The sequence below is a fragment of the Podarcis bocagei genome, assembly GCF_964188305.1.
Source record: "Podarcis bocagei genome assembly, chromosome: 7".
In the NCBI taxonomy this organism is placed as follows: Eukaryota; Metazoa; Chordata; class Lepidosauria; order Squamata; family Lacertidae; genus Podarcis; species Podarcis bocagei.
Window position 1 is genome coordinate 7148521 of NC_138132.1, and position 20404 is coordinate 7168924.

Genomic DNA, 20404 nt, shown 5'->3' on the forward strand with positions numbered 1-20404 from the left:
AGTCTTTCCATACCTTACATTCATGTCCTTGTTTTCCTGACCTCACACCTCCCTTTTTTGTATTCCAATTCAGTTAGTTAATTCAGCAATTTCTTTCCCTCTTTGTTTTTATCTTAGTCCTTTAACCTAATATATTATAACTTTGAATTCTCACCTGTTAACAATCCATTTTTACATACACCTTTATAACATTGCTGCTTAAACCACTTAACTTCATTCTGACATCATTCTAACATTCATCAATTTTGCAATATTTCTGTAGATAGTCTTTAAATTTCTTCCAATCTTCTTCCACCGATCCATCACGGTGTTCCGTTGCCCCAGAAGCAGTTTAGTCCTGCTTGCCACATGATCCGGAAAACTGTCTGCGGACAAACACCGGCTCCCTTGGCCTGAAAGCGAGATGAGCGCCGCAACCCCATAGTCACCTTTGACTGGACTTAACCATCAAGGGGTCCTTTACCTTTACCTTGCCTGCCCTATGCCCTGCCCCACATCTGCTCTGCAGGGTTGGGGGAGTCCTTAGGACAGATTAAGCACTGGGGGTGGGGGAGAAGAGTCCATGTGCTGACGGGAGACGTCACTTGGGATGCAACCCCCATAATGTTGTGGTGGCTTAGCTGCCTTTGAGAAGGAGAACAGGCAAATCCTTGGAGGAGGTTGCGGGGGTTGTCTGTGGTTGCGATGGCTGTGTGGCACCCCCACATTGAAGGGAAATAGGCAGGAACAGGATGTGAGCTTCAGGCCTGCTTTTGGCTTCCCAGTAGCTTGGCCACTGGACTGAACGAACCCTGAGTGCAGCCCAGCAGGGCTCTTGCATTCTTACTTTTTAGCGACTCTTGAAGTTTTTGTGGTTCTGCCCTTTCTTTGCTACCTTTTTGTGAAAATAATAATAAGAAGAAGAAGAAGAAGAAGAAGAAGAAGAGTTTGGATTTGATATCCCGCTTTATCACTACCCGAAGGAGTCTCAAAGCGGCTAACAAACTCCTTTCCCTTCCTCCCCCACAACAAACACTCTGTGAGGTGAGTGGGGCTGAGAGACTTCAGAGAAGTGTGACTGGCCCAAGGTCACCCAGCAGCTGCATGTGGAGGAGCAGGGAATCGAACCCAGTTCCCCAGATTACGAGTCTACCGCTCTTAACCACTACACCACACTGGCTCTCCAGTGGTATTAAGGTGGTATCGTAGTGCTTTAAATACTACAGTGGTACCTCAGGTTAAATACGCTTCAGGTTACATATGCTTCAGGTTACAGACTCCGCTAACCCAGAAATAGTACCTCTGGTTAAGAACTTTGCTTCAGGATGAGAAAAGAAATTGTGTGCTGGCAGCGCGGCGGCAGCGGGAGGCCCCATTAGCTAAAGTGGTGCTTCAGGTTAAGAACAGTTTCAGGTTAAGAACAGACCTCCAGAACGAATTACTTAACCCAAGGTATAATAATAATAATAATAATAATAATAATAATAATAATAATAATAATAATAATTAATAAAATAAAATAATATAATATAATATAATATAATATAATATAATTTATTATTTATACCCTGCCCATCTGGCTGAGTTTCCCCAGCCACTCTGGGCGGCTCCCAATCAAGTGTTAAAACCAGTACAGCATTACTGTACTGAAAAGCACCCTCCTGTCCGAAAGGGGGGGGGGCGGGCCTCGCAGTTTTGAGGAATGCTGCCCCGAAGCCGCACTTTCCCCTCTTGGACAGCCAAGCAATCTAACTGTATCCTTGGGCTTCTTTTTACAGCTGGAAAGACGGCCTTGCTTTTAATGCCTTGATCCACAGACACAGACCAGAACTCATTGAGTATGACAAGCTCAGAAAGGTATGTTGGCGACAGCAGCTCCTTCCTTCCTCCCTCATTTTGGACTCGAAATTGAGTAGTAGTAGCATTGCTATTTGTGTTTTTAGCTGTGTCCTACATGCTCTCCCCAGAATCCAGTCCAGAAATGAGCATGAGTCACTGGCTTGAGTGAGATCACAGGATTGCAAGCTGGAAGGGACCCAGGACGGTCATTTAGTCCAACCCCTGCAATGCAGGAATTCTCCCCGCAGCTATCTCTGAGTGGGCTTGAACCACCAGCCTTCTGCTTAACAGCCAGACGCACTGAGCCGTTGTGCCACCTGAGAGCTCAGATTCAAATCCCACTTCAGCCAGGATCTCCCTGGGCAATCTGGGGCGAGTCGCAATCTCCTTGTCTGTAATGTGAGAATGGCAGCGACCGGCCTCAGGGTTAAACGTGGCAAAGCATTTCTTTTCCCCTGAGCTAAAATGCCATGGAGGGGAAAGCTAAGGTGGTAGTTGGGAGGGTGTGTGAAATGCCCTAACACTCATATTGGGCTGCAGGGCTCTTTTGTGGAATTAAAGGCCACATTCGCACCATCCATTTAAAAGCACCCTGTATCATGACCTTTGTACAGTCTTGCCTTCCCCCAAAGAATTCTGGGAACTGTAGTTTGCAAAGGGTGCTGAGTGTTGTTAGGCAATCTCCTTCTCTCCCCACTCCCCACCCCAAGCTACAGTTCCAAGAGTTCCACGTAAAGAAGAATTGATTGCTAAAGCTCTGCAGGAGCTGTAACTCTGGGAGGGGAATAGGAGCCTCCTAAATTCTCCCATCACCCTTAAACTACACCTTCTGAGATTCCTACATTAGCTCCCAGTACGTTTCCGAGCACAATTCAAAGTGTTGGTGCTGACCTTTAAAGCCCTAAACGGCCTCAAAGGCCCAGTATACTGTTGGAGTTGGAACTTAACAGGTTAAGTTCTTCCCATGATGCCACACCATTCTGACGTCAATTTTGGAAGCTCGGGAGGAGCTTGGGCAAAGTTTGCCAGTCCCACTCTGTACTCTGTGGGGAAAGGATGCAGTGCTGTGATGGCTGCAAATAGTCCTGGAAATTCCTGAGAAATATCGGAATAAAAGCTGTAAATAGACAAACCAGGACTCTGTGTGTGTTTGTCTGGAAGCTGAATCGAGCTGCGTGACAGTTGAACACCGCTGTGCGAAACTCTGCTAATGGCGTGACGGAGAGCTCGGAGCAGAGCATGCGGCAGGAGAAGCGTGCCGGGCAGTAAAGAGCTAATTGAGGGCCATAAATCAATTAGCGGGAGTCACGCCTGATAACAAATTGCCATAGGTTATGGATGTCCTAAATCATCGCTTGTAAACTGTCACGGGAGATACTGCCGGAATGCGTTTGAAGTCTGCGGTGTCGAGCAGAGGAGCACGGCAGGAGGCGGAGGCAAACAGACAAGCTGACGACGATGCTGATGCCAGCTTGGAGTTCTGCCTGGAATTGTGAGAGGCAGGAGAGCTGATCTGCTAAACCGGGAGCTGAAGAGCGGCTGGTTGTTTACGTGAGTACGCTGGGCCCCGGGGGAAGATGGCAGATGGCCAGGAGGTGATTCAAGCTCCGTTTGAACAGCGTGAGGAACTCACCGTCCAAGCGTGGAATACCTGGACAAAAAGGGTGAGGGCGTGGTTCATGGCCACGGAAGTTTGGGACATTTCCCAGAGGGAACCAGTGCAACTGGTGGACAGAGATGCAGGCAAACTGAAGTCTGTTTCTCTGGAGGAGAAAATGCAGAGGGAGAAAGCTATGAGAGCTGAGGTCTGCATGTTAAGAGCAGGTGTTCATGCTAAGTTGCAACAGCACCTGGAGGGCGTTGAATCTGCGTGTGAGGCTTGGCATGTGCTGAAACGTCTGTGTGAAGGCTCAGCAGGAGGCCAAGGGCAAATAGAAGCTAAGAGCCTAGAGATGGCTGCAGTCCATGTTCCTGATGATTTAGCCTCAAGGAGTGCTTGTGAGCAAGTCGGGGGGGCAGAAAGTTCCAAAGGCAAGTTTGAAAAGTTTTCCACTGAACCTGCTGGAATGAAGCGGCAGTTCAAGGGGGGCGGATCTGGCAAGGAGAGCTTTTCCGGAAGAAGGAGGGCCAGGCCAGCTGGGAGGAGCCCCAGGCAGTGTTTTTCCACTGGAGTTCGTCGTTGCTACTTGTGTAATGCAGCGGGACATCTGCGTCGAGATTGCCCACACCGGAGCAGAGAGGCAAGACAGGATGTTGCCAAGGTCAAACTGCTGAACTCTCATGGGAACCAGTCGAGTTTCCATGGCAACCGGCCTGGAAAAACAACCAGGCGTGAGACTGAGGCTGGTGAACGTGCCAGGTGCCAGGAACAGACTTATCAGATCACGGCTAGTTTGGCGTTGGCTGAAGACAGCCGTGGGACAAGGGCAGAGCAAAGTTTTGTTATTGACTCTGCAGCTAATCGCAATTTGATTCCAGAGACACCTGCTGTTGAGAGGTGGAACTGCACGGCAATTCCTGCCGGGAAATCTGTACTGTTTGCAAATGGACAGAAAAGAAGTTTGACTAATGTTGTAAATCTGCATTTTCGTATTTTGCAGGAAACGCTGGAGTGTTGTACCGTTCCTGGGATGCACCACTGTCTTTTATCTGTGCCTTATTTACTGAAAAAGGGATTTACGGTTTGTTTTCAGGATGATGTGTGCACAATCTCCAAAGGAGGGAGGATGCTTGCCAAGGTTAAAAAGGGGCAGAATGATCTATTCATTCTTAAAACGTCTCTGGAGGGTGATGGGAAGGTTGACAAAGCACAAGCACTGCGTGCTACAATTCCCAATCATGATTCATGCGTACATGCTTGGCATACACGAACAGCCCATAGTTCTTTGGAAGAACTACAGGTGCTGCCAGAAGTTTCTAAAGGGTGTAAGATTTCAGAATGTGGACAAGCTGTAAGTTGTGAAACTTGCAAGCTGGCAAAGGTAAAAGGATGCAGTTATCCAAAGGTTGAGAGGATAACCACTAGGCCTTTTGAACTGGTTCACATAGATTTGTGGGGTCCGGTAAAGGAACCAAGTCTGGGAGGGTCAAGGTTTCTGCTCTCGATGCAGGAGGATTTTACACAGAATTCCTGGACTCACGGTCTCAAATCCAAGGATGATGCAGCACAGCTGATCAAACGTTGGATTGAGGAGGTAGAGGTAAGGTTTTCCACCAAAGTGCTAGCTGTCACAAGTGACAGAGGAGCTGAGTTTACAGGTTCTGCTTTGCAGAAGTACTTTCGCAAGAAAGGGATACGTCACACAGTGACTTCACCCAATCAGAGGGGGGAGGCAGAGCTCAAGTGTCAGGCTCTGGTTAAAACTGCACAGGTGTTGCTGAAAGATTCTGGGTTACCTCCAAGGTTTTGGCTGGAGGCAATCAAGTATGTGAGCTTCACCTGGAATCGCACCTACAATTCCATGGTAGGGGACACACCGTTTGGGTTGTTGCATGGCAGGAAACCCCAGATTCATTTTTTGCGTATGTTCGGGTCACATGCATCTGTGTCAGTACCTGCTGCGTTGCAGGGGCCAGATGGATCCAAGTTCCGGAAAATGATCTTCTGTGGGTATGAGCCAACAGCGAGTGCATGGAGGTTTGCATTTCCATCAGGTGATCAGAGTAAGTTACTGATCAGCAAGCACGCTGAGTTCTATGAGCAGGATAAAAAGTCACAACCTGCTGTCAAGCGTGATGTTCTTTCAGAGTGTCTTTCTGATTCAGAACAGGAAGATTCTGGGGGGGAGGAAGAAGAAACTGAGTCTGATGATGACGATCAGGTAACTGACCAAAGTCAGGAACAGGAGGAGGTATCTGTAGTTTCTCCACAGGTTAAGAGAACACCCAAAAGCGAGCCCAGTTCTCCTGTGAGTGTAATGGAAAGGGTTCGAAAACGTTTTAAGTCAGAAGGGGAATCCCGTGAGGCTGAGGACACATCTTCTGGTGGCAGTGAGTCAGAGGTAACATCTGAGTTTGTGCCCAGAAGGTCTAGTCGCTCAACAAAGGGCATTCCACCTGAAAGGTACCAAGCGACAAGTGCGTGGGCAAAATTCGCACAGTGTGATTCTGGGAGTGTTGAAAGGGTTCAACAGGTGCCTGGGAAAGATGCTGGGAAGGAGCACAAGGCAAAGGGGAAGGTGTTGAACTCAAAAGGGTCTTGTCAGAAGGTGCGGCAAAGGGGGGTGTTGGAGTTGGAACTTAACAGGTTAAGTTCTTCCCATGATGGAGCTGGACAAAAAGGGTGAGGGCGTGGTTCATGGCCACGGAAGTTTGGGACATTTCCCAGAGGGAACCAGTGCAACTGGTGGACAGAGATGCAGGCAAACTGAAGTCTGTTTCTCTGGAGGAGAAAATGCAGAGGGAGAAAGCTATGAGAGCTGAGGTCTGCATGTTAAGAGCAGGTGTTCATGCTAAGTTGCAACAGCACCTGGAGGGCGTTGAATCTGCGTGTGAGGCTTGGCATGTGCTGAAACGTCTGTGTGAAGGCTCAGCAGGAGGCCAAGGGCAAATAGAAGCTAAGAGCCTAGAGATGGCTGCAGTCCATGTTCCTGATGATTTAGCCTCAAGGAGTGCTTGTGAGCAAGTCGGGGGGGCAGAAAGTTCCAAAGGCAAGTTTGAAAAGTTTTCCACTGAACCTGCTGGAATGAAGCGGCAGTTCAAGGGGGGCGGATCTGGCAAGGAGAGCTTTTCCGGAAGAAGGAGGGCCAGGCCAGCTGGGAGGAGCCCCAGGCAGTGTTTTTCCACTGGAGTTCGTCGTTGCTACTTGTGTAATGCAGCGGGACATCTGCGTCGAGATTGCCCACACCGGAGCAGAGAGGCAAGACAGGATGTTGCCAAGGTCAAACTGCTGAACTCTCATGGGAACCAGTCGAGTTTCCATGGCAACCGGCCTGGAAAAACAACCAGGCGTGAGACTGAGGCTGGTGAACGTGCCAGGTGCCAGGAACAGACTTATCAGATCACGGCTAGTTTGGCGTTGGCTGAAGACAGCCGTGGGACAAGGGCAGAGCAAAGTTTTGTTATTGACTCTGCAGCTAATCGCAATTTGATTCCAGAGACACCTGCTGTTGAGAGGTGGAACTGCACGGCAATTCCTGCCGGGAAATCTGTACTGTTTGCAAATGGACAGAAAAGAAGTTTGACTAATGTTGTAAATCTGCATTTTCGTATTTTGCAGGAAACGCTGGAGTGTTGTACCGTTCCTGGGATGCACCACTGTCTTTTATCTGTGCCTTATTTACTGAAAAAGGGATTTACGGTTTGTTTTCAGGATGATGTGTGCACAATCTCCAAAGGAGGGAGGATGCTTGCCAAGGTTAAAAAGGGGCAGAATGATCTATTCATTCTTAAAACGTCTCTGGAGGGTGATGGGAAGGTTGACAAAGCACAAGCACTGCGTGCTACAATTCCCAATCATGATTCATGCGTACATGCTTGGCATACACGAACAGCCCATAGTTCTTTGGAAGAACTACAGGTGCTGCCAGAAGTTTCTAAAGGGTGTAAGATTTCAGAATGTGGACAAGCTGTAAGTTGTGAAACTTGCAAGCTGGCAAAGGTAAAAGGATGCAGTTATCCAAAGGTTGAGAGGATAACCACTAGGCCTTTTGAACTGGTTCACATAGATTTGTGGGGTCCGGTAAAGGAACCAAGTCTGGGAGGGTCAAGGTTTCTGCTCTCGATGCAGGAGGATTTTACACAGAATTCCTGGACTCACGGTCTCAAATCCAAGGATGATGCAGCACAGCTGATCAAACGTTGGATTGAGGAGGTAGAGGTAAGGTTTTCCACCAAAGTGCTAGCTGTCACAAGTGACAGAGGAGCTGAGTTTACAGGTTCTGCTTTGCAGAAGTACTTTCGCAAGAAAGGGATACGTCACACAGTGACTTCACCCAATCAGAGGGGGGAGGCAGAGCTCAAGTGTCAGGCTCTGGTTAAAACTGCACAGGTGTTGCTGAAAGATTCTGGGTTACCTCCAAGGTTTTGGCTGGAGGCAATCAAGTATGTGAGCTTCACCTGGAATCGCACCTACAATTCCATGGTAGGGGACACACCGTTTGGGTTGTTGCATGGCAGGAAACCCCAGATTCATTTTTTGCGTATGTTCGGGTCACATGCATCTGTGTCAGTACCTGCTGCGTTGCAGGGGCCAGATGGATCCAAGTTCCGGAAAATGATCTTCTGTGGGTATGAGCCAACAGCGAGTGCATGGAGGTTTGCATTTCCATCAGGTGATCAGAGTAAGTTACTGATCAGCAAGCACGCTGAGTTCTATGAGCAGGATAAAAAGTCACAACCTGCTGTCAAGCGTGATGTTCTTTCAGAGTGTCTTTCTGATTCAGAACAGGAAGATTCTGGGGGGGAGGAAGAAGAAACTGAGTCTGATGATGACGATCAGGTAACTGACCAAAGTCAGGAACAGGAGGAGGTATCTGTAGTTTCTCCACAGGTTAAGAGAACACCCAAAAGCGAGCCCAGTTCTCCTGTGAGTGTAATGGAAAGGGTTCGAAAACGTTTTAAGTCAGAAGGGGAATCCCGTGAGGCTGAGGACACATCTTCTGGTGGCAGTGAGTCAGAGGTAACATCTGAGTTTGTGCCCAGAAGGTCTAGTCGCTCAACAAAGGGCATTCCACCTGAAAGGTACCAAGCGACAAGTGCGTGGGCAAAATTCGCACAGTGTGATTCTGGGAGTGTTGAAAGGGTTCAACAGGTGCCTGGGAAAGATGCTGGGAAGGAGCACAAGGCAAAGGGGAAGGTGTTGAACTCAAAAGGGTCTTGTCAGAAGGTGCGGCAAAGGGGGGTGTTGGAGTTGGAACTTAACAGGTTAAGTTCTTCCCATGATGCCACACCATTCTGACGTCAATTTTGGAAGCTCGGGAGGAGCTTGGGCAAAGTTTGCCAGTCCCACTCTGTACTCTGTGGGGAAAGGATGCAGTGCTGTGATGGCTGCAAATAGTCCTGGAAATTCCTGAGAAATATCGGAATAAAAGCTGTAAATAGACAAACCAGGACTCTGTGTGTGTTTGTCTGGAAGCTGAGACGAGCTGCGTGACAGTTGAACACCGCTGTGCGAAACTCTGCTAATGGCGTGACGGAGAGCTCGGAGCAGAGCATGCGGCAGGAGAAGCGTGCCGGGCAGTAAAGAGCTAATTGAGGGCCATAAATCAATTAGCGGGAGTCACGCCTGATAACAAATTGCCATATATACCTGAAGGAGTGTCTCCACCCCCATCATCCGGGCGGAAAGATGGAGGTGGAGACACTCCTTCAGACACTGCTTACTGGACCAAGGCCGTTTAGGGTTTTAAAGGTCAGCACCAACACTTTGAATTGTGCTCGGAAACGTACTGGGAGCCAATGCAGGTCTCTCAGGACTGGTGTTATGTGGTCCCGGTGGCCGCTCCCAGTCACCACTCTAGCTGCTGCATTCTGGATTAGTTGTAGTTTCCGGGTCACCTTCAAAGGTAGCCCCACGTAGAGCGCATTGCAGTAGTCCAAGCGGGAGATAACTAGAGCATGCACCACTCTGGCGAGACAGTCTGCGGGCAGGGAGGGTCTCAGCCTGCGCACCAGATGGAGCTGGTAAACAGCTGCCCTGGACACAGAATGGACCTGTGCCTCCATGGACAGCTGTCAGTCCAAAATGACTCCCAGGCTGCACACCTGGTCCTTCAGGGACACAGTTACCCCATTCAGGACCAGGGAATCCTCCACACCTGCCCGCCTCCTGTCCCCCCAAAACAGTACTTCTGTCTTGTCAGGATTCAACCTCAATCTGTTAGCCGCCATCCATCTAGTATATGCTTGTAGGGGGGGGCAGAGGAAGGCAGAGAAACACTTTTCTCCTTTGGATGTTCCTTCTCAGCTGGCAGGGCAGGGTTGCGATTCGGCTTTGGGATGGCACCAGTTCTGACAGCTGTGCCTCTCTGACAAACCCCTCCTTTCTCCCCAGGATGATCCAGTCACGAATCTGAACAACGCTTTTGAGGTCGCTGAGAAATACCTCGACATTCCCAAGATGTTGGATGCAGAAGGTAAGCTGGAGGCTGCTCTTGGAGCGTGGGCTCGGGTGTTCGGTTCCAAGAAGCAAATTTCGTAACAGCGTTGCAATGCAACCGATTCCCAGAGGAAGAGGTTTTTGGCGCCCCCTGTTCTGCAGTTCCCTTAGTAGGGCTGGGCTACGGAAGCCCAAGAGAGCTGTCAAGCACTGCCTTGGGTTCGCTGCCTTGCTGAGAGTCGCTGACGCTCCTTCCGTTGGGCTGACTTGCATTTAGCTGCCTAGCCCCTCCACACACACACACACACACACACACACCGAATTGCAAAGCCCAAATTCCCCTGGGTCAAAGTAACTTGCCAGATCAGATCTGCCGCACTCCCGATGCAGAAATCGTAGGCGGCGGAGTCCTGAGGCAGAAGGGACTGTACCACTTAAGGCTGCAAGTGGTGCGGTCGCATTTCAGACATTCCCCTTCTTTGCAACTTCCTGAAAGTCGAAAAGTTGGGGAGAGGTTTTATCCAGCTGCCTTCGTCCCTGGTGTACTGTGGAGGGTTTGTGTGTGGAGAGTTTTGCTTTTACACAGAGTATTAAAAGAATGAGTCTCCTCCACGCAAAGTGGTACAGTCTCTTTGCTCAGGACTCTGCCACCTTATAAGAAGAATAAAATTTTATTTATATCCCGCCCTCCCCAGCCAATGCCAGGCTCAGAGCGGCTAACATCAGTAAAAGTAACACAGTTTACATAAAATCACAATCAATTAATTGAAATACATTCTAAAATCATTTCATTCTAAAATCAATTCAGAATCAAATTAATGGCAACCATTGGGCTAGAGTGCTATGAGAATTACAGAAGGAGGGGGTCAGGCTGTGCCTTGGCCAAAGGGCAGGCGGAACAGCTCTGTCTTGCAGGCCCTGCGGAAAGATGTCAAGTCCCGCAGGGCCCTAGTCTCTTGTGACAGAGCATTCCACCAGATCGGGCCATGGCCGAAAAAGCCCTGGCTCTGGTTGAGGCCAGCCTAACCTCCTTGTGGCCTCCAAGATATTTTTGTTTGAAGACCGTAAGTTCCTTCGTGGGACATACCAGGAGAGGTGGTCCCGTAGGTACGAGGGTCCTAGGCCGTATAAGGCTTTAAAGGTTAAAACCAGCACCTTGAACCTGATCCTGTACTCCACCGGGAGCCGGTGCAGCTGGTATAGCCCCGGGTGAACGTGATCCCACAGCGAGGACCCCGTAAGGAGTCTCGCCGCGGCATTCTGCACCCGCTGGAGTTTCTGGGTCAGTCTCAAGGGCAGCCCCACGTAGAGGGAGTTACAATAATCAAGCCTGGAGGTGACCGTCGCATGGATCACAGTGGCTAGGTCAGGGCGAGAGAGGTAAGGAGCCAAATGTGCCTGTATTTGTCTGCAGACAGATTTCCCAGGTCCAGAGAGGCGGGGAACCTGGCTCACGACTCAGTCTGACTGATCTTGCTCAGGTTCTAGATCACGGGGGGTGAGGAGGACACATTTGCCCTCTGGATATTTCTAAACTATGACTCCCATCAGTTCAAGCAGCCGTGGTCAGTGGCAAGGCATGATGGGACTTGGAAGTTTAGCAACCTCTGGAAGGCCAATGTTTCCCCACCTCTTCTATGGATGGCAAATCCCACCCCTGGTTTCTGAAGTGAGCCATGGGCTTCCTTAAGGAGCCATGGGAGAAGTTCTGCCAGGCTCCTCCAAGCTCATACTTGGCTTGTGAATTGATGGAGCCGAGGGGGAGGACCGGTCTGCTGCTGGCCAATCAGACGCTAGTGTGGCCTTCAGTTCACGGGACTGACAGCTAGTGGAGCAAACCCCTGTTGTCGCTGTTTCGTTCTTCTTCCTTAGCATTCCTTTCTAAGGGACTTGGACATATAATGCAGGCCTTTCTCCCTGAAGCCCTGGGATGAGGGCAGGAAAAGCCCCACAGCGAGGGAGCCACACCCTGAAACAAACCAGGAGCGCTCGGATTCCAGTGGGTGTCCGCAGAGTTTTATTAGACATGCCTGGCACAATCTCTGCATTCAAAGTTCTTCTTTGGAGGAAAGGGCAAGCGAGCCGAGCCACTGCAAAGTCGTAAAAACTCTGCAACCTTTAATAGGCCTTCACATCACTTGTGTGTGCAGCCTTGAGGTCTGGCAGTGTAAATCTCAGATCCTTGGCTTCAGTTCCATGCTGGACAAGTTAACTTCCAGTTCTGGGTCACTTGGAAACTTGTAACATCGGCTTCTTGGCGTTAACTTTCCCCGGGCTCAATCTTTGCCTACAGGTGGACACCAGAGCTGTGGCAGATTTTGCTAGAACCAGCCGATCGTCAAGGAACAGGGGACGGGGGAGAGTTTTGCCTCCTGGTATCTTTAATGCTTCTTGTTCACTTTTCAGACATTGTCAACACGGCCCGGCCCGATGAGAAGGCCATTATGACCTATGTTTCCAGCTTCTACCATGCCTTCTCTGGCGCTCAGAAGGTACCAGACGTGGCGGAGCCTCTACTGTTAACAGCTCCTCTTCCTTCCAGCGCCTGTTGCTCTCCTGACTTCTCGTGCCGAGGGCAGCTACTTGCAGAACAGTGGGAACCCAAACCTCAGCTAGCTCAGGGTCTGACATCCAGGGTTCAACACGAGATCATAACGAGCCAGAAATCTCTTTGCTTTCAAATATTACTTGGGAGACTCCCAACGGTTGGAGTTGAAGCCGCTTGGTCTGCCGGGTTTCAGGGAGGGCTGCCAAGCAATCAGCATTTTCATGGATTAATCATCCACCTTCTTACAAATTATATGTGCAAATTATATTCAAATATATTTGTTTTCCTGTACTTCTGGAATATATTTGCAAAGCCTCACTTCAGATGCCCTTTTGAGAGGCTGAAGGAAGTGCAAGAACTTGTGATTTAACCAAAAGAAGCTGCCTCCCTTTCGTTATTACAGTAACACGCCGGAACCAAAATAGCTTCTCAAAATAAGCAAGGGAACCCGTGAACTCTAAGCTCAACTAGTTAAAATTGGGCAGCCCCACCGATGCATCAACCAAGGCTTTGGTGGATCGTAAATACACTCCCTATGGGACGCAGGTGGCGCTGTGGGTTAAACCACAGAGCCTAGGACTTGCCGATCAGGTGGTCAGCAGTTCGAATCCCTGCAACGGGGTGAGCTCCCATTGCTCTGTCTCTGCTCCTGCCAACCTAGCAGTTCGAAAGCACATCAAAGTGCAAGTAGATAAATAGGTACCGCTCCGGCGGGAAGGTAAACGGCGTTTCCGTGTGCTGCTCTGGTTCGCCAGAAGCGGCTTAGTCATGCTGGCCAAATGACCCGGAAGCTGTGCACCGGCTCTCTCGGCCAGTAAAGCAAGATGAGTGCCGCAACCCCAGAGTCGGTCACGACTGGACCTAACGGTCAGGGGTCCCTTTACCTTTAAATACACTCCCTAGGGTGTAAGCCCCATCGAACACACCAGCGTTTCCTTTTGAGTAAAGAGGCACAGAGTTGCGCAGCGAACCAGTTGTCTTGCAGTCCTAAGAGCTCTTAGGAGCAGAGCAGAGAATCCTTTGAAGTTATCTTGGAGAGTTTGCAGGGCTGGCCGAATCAAGGGCAACGTTTATTTCCTCAGAGCCCTGTCCCAGCTGAGGTTTGGGTCCCTGTCCGGAGCAAAGGCTTGCCCCACCCCTCCTCTGCTGCATGCCAGAGGGGGAGCCGGGACGATCTTGCATTGTGCCCTTGACTTTGCTTCCCTTTTTTTTTCTCTTTCCTCCTGCGCAGATATTGTAGGCACGCTCAGGCCCGATGAGAAGGCCATCATGACCTACGTCTCCTGCTTCTATCACGCTTTCTCTGGGGCTCAGAAGGTGAGCTTTGCCTGGGCGGGGCTGTCTGCTGCTGCTGCTGCTGCTCTTACCTGGCTAGTCTAAACTGCCCCTAACATGTTCCTCGCCCACTTTCCGGAGCGCAGGGTTTACATTTGCATGAAAGGGCATGCCTGCGGAGGGTCAACTAAGCCGGGAGGCGGAGTGGCTTTGAATTTTTGTTTCGTTAAAAATCCAGGCGGTAAGCTAGGGATGCATCGAGCCCCCTGTGAGACTGAAAGGCTTCTGGCTCCCCGCAAAAATTCTCCAGCAGCTTCTAGATTTCCTTTAAACGTCACCTCTGTCAAAATACTGTGCAACTCTCTTCCTAGCTGTATGCAAGCAGTGGAGTTCCCAGGGCATGGCTTTCTGGAGAGATCTCCAGGGCCATAGCTAGCAAGTCTTCCTTGAAATAATCACCTTCTGGTTGATAAAAGGCCATATAGGCTTGGCTGTTGGGTCTCCTCCCTGTCCAGGGCTTGTTCTACAGCTGGGAGCAAAACCTGGTGGATAGCCTCAGTCATCAATACCCTTTGCCAACCTGCTGCCCTGTTGTACCATAACTCCCACCAGTGCCAGGCAGCAGTTTGGCAAAGGCTGCTCCGAAGTTTCTGGTTTAGCCACAGGTTCTCTTGCAATAATTCGCATATTCTGGGACCGAACTGGCAACGGCCCCTGAGCTGAGTTCTGAACCAGGTAGGTAGCTCCTCCGAATGTGTTGTGTGCCCCGCTGCAGCCCTTTTCCCAGCCTGATGCTTTCCTGCTGTTTTGGACTACAACTCCCATCTGCCCCAGCCGGCGGGGTCACGGATGATGGGAGTTGTAGTCAAAAACGTCCGACGGTCACTGTCTGTTCTACAGCAATGAACGGCGTTCCCCTGCAGTGATACTCAAGAGTTGTTCAGTGCGGTTCCAGATGTCTCCATCCTTATATGAAAGGGGAACTGAGTGCGAATTGTAACACCCCAAGAGCCTTAGCTCTTTTTAAAAATCCTAACAGAAACAAGCTCCTAGTCCTTATTGTTTTGAAGGCTTGGCTCTGTTTGGGGAATCCCTGGCAAAAAAAAAAAAACTTGCCGTCCTCTGATTTCTGGGTGGATTTGCAAGTCCACATTGCCTACAGTCCCGTGCTTCTCCTGACCGACAGAAGCCGAGTAAATGGTGAAAAATATACCATATTTTTCCATCTATAACACACCCCTGTGTATAACACGACCCCTGTTTTGGGGGACTCCAAACACAGAAGTCCCCCATATGAACTATCCGTGCATAAGACGACCCCCAGTTTTAAACTTGAAAAAAATAGAGGGAAAATATAGTCTTATATACGGGAAAATGCGGTACTTAGGAATGTCAGTGTGCATGCTTTGCATATTTTATGCAAGTTGCAGAAGTTCTGATTTCCGGGTGTAGAATTCTGATCTAGCTTTCCCCCCTTTTGTGCAGTGAGTGTGTACCCCTCTTCTGCATCCCAATCCCGTCTCTCCTCCCTCCCCTCTGCTCTGGATTATAAACAAGCCTGTTGCCACCATTGCACAGAGCTGGGAAGATGGCAGATCTGTCTTCCAAGCCAGCGTCTTCAGGGGTCTCCCTGCCTCTCAGGCTATGCAGAACTCCTCGCCTTAGGCACCACCATTGACAGGTTCTCCCTGCCCTTCCCACCTACGCTTCTGGCTTTTAGCTTCCTTCATTCCTGCCCCCCTGGCCAGATTTCTGGGCTTCTCACTTGACATTTTACTTCGGGGGAAGAATAAATGAAAACAATTCTTTAAAAAAGATAGTTTAAAAAAGACTCTGCTTGAAAACCTAAAAACTCCTTTAAAAGAATCAGGTCTTCAACAAAGTTAAAGAAAGTCTTTAAAAGAATCCTTCCAGAAGAATTTAAAAATTATAATATAGCACCTTAGAGACCAGAAGAGTACCGTATTTTTTGCACCATAACACTCACTTTTTTCCTCCTAGAAAGTAAGGGGAAATGTCTGTGCGTGTTATGGAGCGAATGCCTACAGGTGGTGGTGGGGATCTGCTGCAGTCGTGAGGATCCATGGTTCCCCTTCCTTTCCTCCTCCGTGGCTCGCTTTGAGACAGCAAAGCGGGAGAGGAGAGGAGCCTTCTCCTCTTGTACCCCTCTTCTGCATTATGAATAGCATCCTTCTCCACCAACCCCACACGTGTTCCTTGTCCCTTGAGTGCTTTTCCTTCCCTCCCCACTTAAAACGTGGTTACAAAGCATGGATCCACATGGATCCTCAGGATTTTTGCACTGGGCTACTCCAAACTCACCGTCAGATCACATGTCTGTGGCCACAGCATGAACCACAAAAATCATACACCCACTGTTTCGTTTAGAATCTTTTTTTCCTTGTTTTCCTCCTCTAAAAACTATGTGCGTGTTATGGTCGGGTGCGTGTTATAGAGCGAAAAATACGGTAGTTTTATGGGAAGGTTAACCTTCGTCCTTCCGTATCAAATGCCTTCTTGCATTTCTGCAAGATGCATCTCCTTTGGCTCGTGTGTCAGGCTGCCAATGTTTAATTTCCTGAAAGCATTCCCGGTCTTTGGCGGTGGCTGCCTCCCTTTTTTAAAATAAAAAATCCTTTCTGCAGGCCAGGTTAAGAGGTGGCGGCTGCCAGTTATTTTCATAGCTTAGGCGTGTCTTTGCATTCAGCCAAGTTCAGCCGGCAGACTCTGCTGCGAGGTAAAACAACCCTGTTAGGTAGTCCAGCAGATGAGGAAGAGGGGGAGACGGAGGGAAATGGTGTCTGTCTCAAGACCACATCGATTGCCTGTAGGTGGGGCCGAGGTGAGACTTGAACTGGAGGATTTATTGTGCTACAGCTGTCCTTGTGATAGGCTCCATGGGAGACTGGTGACATTCCTCTTCTCTCTCTCCCCCCCATCACGTATATAATTTTTTATTAAATTTTTCTAATTTACATTTCATTCATTTAAACAACCTCAAATCAGTGACTTCTCTTTCTGTGGAACATACCCTGTATGGTATGTTCATTTTACATACCATAAGGTAAAGGGACCCTTGACCATTAGGTCCAGTCGCAGACAACTCTGGGGTTGTGGCGCTCATCTCGCTTTACTGGCCTAGGGAGCCGGCGTACAGCTTCCGGGTCATGTGGCCAGCATGACTAAGCCGCTTCTGACGAACCAGAGCAGCGCACGGAAACGCCATTTACCTTCCCACCGGAGTGGTACCTATTGATCTACTTGCACATTGATGTGCTTTTGAACTGCTAGGTTGGCAGGAGCAGGGACCGAGCAATGGGAGCTCACCCCGTCGCGGGGATTCAAACCACCGACCTTCTGATCGGCAAGTCCTAGGCTCTGCGCCACCCGTGTCCCCTTTCATAGCTTAGCAGGGACATAAACCTGGGTCTCCCTGGTCTAAGTCCAGTACTCTAACCCAGGCCTGGGAAATCTGTGGTGCTAGACTACAACTCCCATCACCCCATAACCAAATGCTGAACTGTCTGGGGCTGATGGGAGTTGGAGTCCAACGACCCATGTCCCCCACCCCTTCTCTAGCCACTATATCTCTCTGCCCCTTGTTCTCTCTCTCTCTCTCTCTCTCTCTCTCTCTCAAAGCCATCGTTCTTGCTTTTCCTTCACTCTCCCCTCTAAAAGGTGTTCTCTACTCAGAGCTCTCATAAAAGCAAAATTCCCAAGGGGTTAAATATTCTGCTTCCATCTTCTGAGTGTCACAATTGACCCCAGATCCAAACGGGCAAATAGCGTGTTGTGGCCTTCATCCGTGAAACTTCCTTTCAGTGCCTCGGTCAGGATCCTGCCCTCATAGTCCATAATAGTTCATCTGGAATAGCCTGGAGACACCCCCCCCCCCGCCATGGCCTTGTTCTCACAAACCACAGATGCTTTCTACTTTCTCCCCACATTCGTTGAAATAAATGGGGGGGGGAGGGAAGTTCAGACTTCAGCTGACTTGATTGCCTGACTGATTTGAAGGCATTTAGGGTTAATTCTCCTGCCAACCTAGCAGTTCAAAAGCACGCCAGTGCAAGTAGATAAATAGGTAGTGCTCCAGTGGGAAGGTAAACGACGTTTTTGTGCACTGCTCTGGTTCGCCAGAAGCAGCTTAGTTATGCTGGCCACATGACCTGGAATCTGTATGCCGGCTCCATCAGCCAATAAAGCGAGATGAGCGCCGCAACCCCAGAGTCGGTCACGACTGGACCTAATGGTCAGGGGTCCCTTTACCTTTACCTTAGGGTTAGTTCACCCATAGTAAGTGATTTTCCCCATCAGTCTGTGTGGAATCGGCAAACTAACCCAATCCTGTAATTACCGTATTTTTCTGTGTGTAAGACGCCCCCATGTATAAGACCCCTATTTTTGGGGTCTCCAAATTAAGAAAACACCCCTCAGCACTACCCGTGTATAAGACGAGCCCCAATTTTAAACCTAACTTTTTGGTAAAAAAAAACCCCACAAAAAACCTAGTCTTATATAGGGAAAAATACAGTAATCCATTTCCCCCAAATTAGTGACAGGCCAGCGAAGCCCTTGGTTTGTAAGGGTCGAAGCAAGGAAAACACAAGCTTTCACTCAGAGGAGTCTGGCGGTCTCTGATGGCTGCAGACCCCGGCAAACATCCATTTGTATTTTTTATTAATGCGGTTTGTAGGCTGCCCTATCGCTAATGTTCTCTGGGTATTTGTTTATTTATTTATTTTTAATCCTTTAAAAAAAAGATGCAACCAGTAACACAATATTAAAATCACAAATCACTTCGAAACGGAGAAAGGAAATATTGCCGCGGCAAATCTATTTAAAATAAAGGGCAGAGGAATAGAAACCCACAGAGCCAGAACGCTAGAAGGCCGTGGATGTTGTCAGGTGGGCGTCTTTGGTGGGCGGGTGAAAACGGCTGGATCCTTCTGGATCCTTTGACCGTCCGGGCTTTTGCCGGCGGCTCTGGACAGACTCTCAGGTTGCACGAGGGAGCTAGCTTGCAGGAAATGTCTCTACGTTTGAAAAGAAAAGAAGTTTTCAGTGTCTGCCTCTGGCCGCCAGTGAAACCTGGAAGCTTCGCTCAGCATGGAAGGCAAAAGAGCCATGCCTAACGCGGGGAGAGAAATGACCTCACCCAAACGCTCCGATGGATGCTTTTGAAAAGGCGTTCCTGTCTTATGTGTGGGTTTTTCTGTAGCTGGTCCCCCCCCCCCCTTAAGCATGTTAGATCTGCCACCGAACTTCAGCCAAGTGTTTTCCATTAAAGCTTGGCGTTAATTTATTGGCTCCGAACGTGTAAATCCTTTATAGGCAGGAAGCGGAGCCCCCTTTCTCTAGCCGAGCAAAGCGTCCTGCATATTCCAGCTGGAGACGAGGGTCAGACTCTTCCCTCCCCTATAAAAGCCTGAACTTGATTGCACCGGGGTGCTGCTTTTGCAAGCGTGCCCTCCCCTTGGTGTGTGTGTGTGTTTGCTGGGGTGCAGAGAGTTGGACTGTGTGAATTTATAGCCTTGCCAATCTTTTTTTTTATGATTGTCCTTTGTGTCTGATCCCAGGCTTTGGAGCTCAGCTGGCATGTTCTCCCCATCAGCTGGGATTGATTATTCGCCTTGTAACTGCTTTCTCTATGGCATGCCTCTGTGTGTGTGTGTGTGTGTGTGTGTGTGTGTGTGTGTTCACGGACTTCAAGTTGTTTGGGAAGCCTGTCTGGGAGAATGCGGAATTAGTGGACCGAGGATCCCAGGACCAGCCGCTGCACCCCGTGTTTTTTGGAAACTAACCAACAAAAAACCTCTTGTGCGTTTCTAAATCAGACTGTGGGGTCAGGTCAACCCTGTTGTAGAAGCCACCTCAAATCACTCTACAGTGGCACCTCGGGTTAAGTACCATGTTTTTCGCTCCATAAGACGTGCCGGACCATAAGGCGCACCTAGTTTTTAGAGGGGGAAATCAAGGAAAAAAATATCACACACACCCCAGCCCCAAAGAGAGGCCGGGTGAGGCTGCGTGCCGCTATGGCAATTCCCCTAACTCCCGCAAAAGCCCACAGGAGCCGCGCACCCTTTGAGGAGCGCGCGGCTCCTGCGGCCTTTTCTATGAGGAGGGAGAAGGGACTGACTGGCCACGTCAGTCCCTTCTCCCTCCTGGGGAAAAGCCCGCAAGAGCCACGCGGAGCTTGTGTGCGGCTCTTGGGGGCTTTTCCTGCCTGCCTCCCCCCTGCATTCGCTCCATAAGACGCACACACATTTCCCCTTACTTTTTAGGAGGGGAAAAGTGCGTCTTATGAAGCGAAAAATACGGTACTTAATTCGTTCCGGAGGTCCGTTTTTAACCTGAAGCACTCCCCATCACCTGCGGTCATTTGTCATGCAGGTTGAGGCTGATGACGGCGAGGTGGTCCAAAACAGCTGGAGCTGGACAAGGCTTCTGTACAATATTATGGACCCTGGATGCCTTAAATTTACAGGGAACCAGAGTAAAGTTACAGGGAACCAGGCAGAGGGCCTTCTCAGCAGTGGCGCCCTCCCTGTGGAACGCCCTCCCACCCGATGCCAGGGAGATAAAGAATTACACAATTTTTAGGAGGCAGCCCTGTTCAGGGAAGTATTTAATGTCTGACATTTTTTATATTTTCCTGGAAGCTGCCCAGAGTGGCTGGGAAAACCCAGCCAGGTGGGTGGGGTCTGAACAATAAAATTATT

At 49.5% G+C, this 20404-nt stretch overlaps 1 protein-coding gene across 4 annotated transcripts in view; it reads left to right on the forward strand.

The window, feature by feature from the left end:
* The window catches only part of ACTN4 (actinin alpha 4), a 148378-nt gene that overhangs the window by 95383 nt on the left and 32591 nt on the right, over positions 1-20404 (forward strand). For 2 of the 4 annotated variants that reach the window (XM_081200229.1, XM_081200227.1), the window contains exons 6-8: positions 1758-1836; positions 9812-9893; positions 13636-13721. In XM_081200229.1, coding sequence (XP_081056355.1) covers positions 1758-1836; positions 9812-9893; positions 13636-13721 — 247 coding nt within the window. Of the gene's footprint in view, positions 1-1757; positions 1837-9811; positions 9894-12262; positions 12349-13635; positions 13722-20404 lie in introns of all 4 variants that reach the window. The other 2 variants (XM_081200228.1, XM_081200226.1) reach the window with 1 other exon arrangement.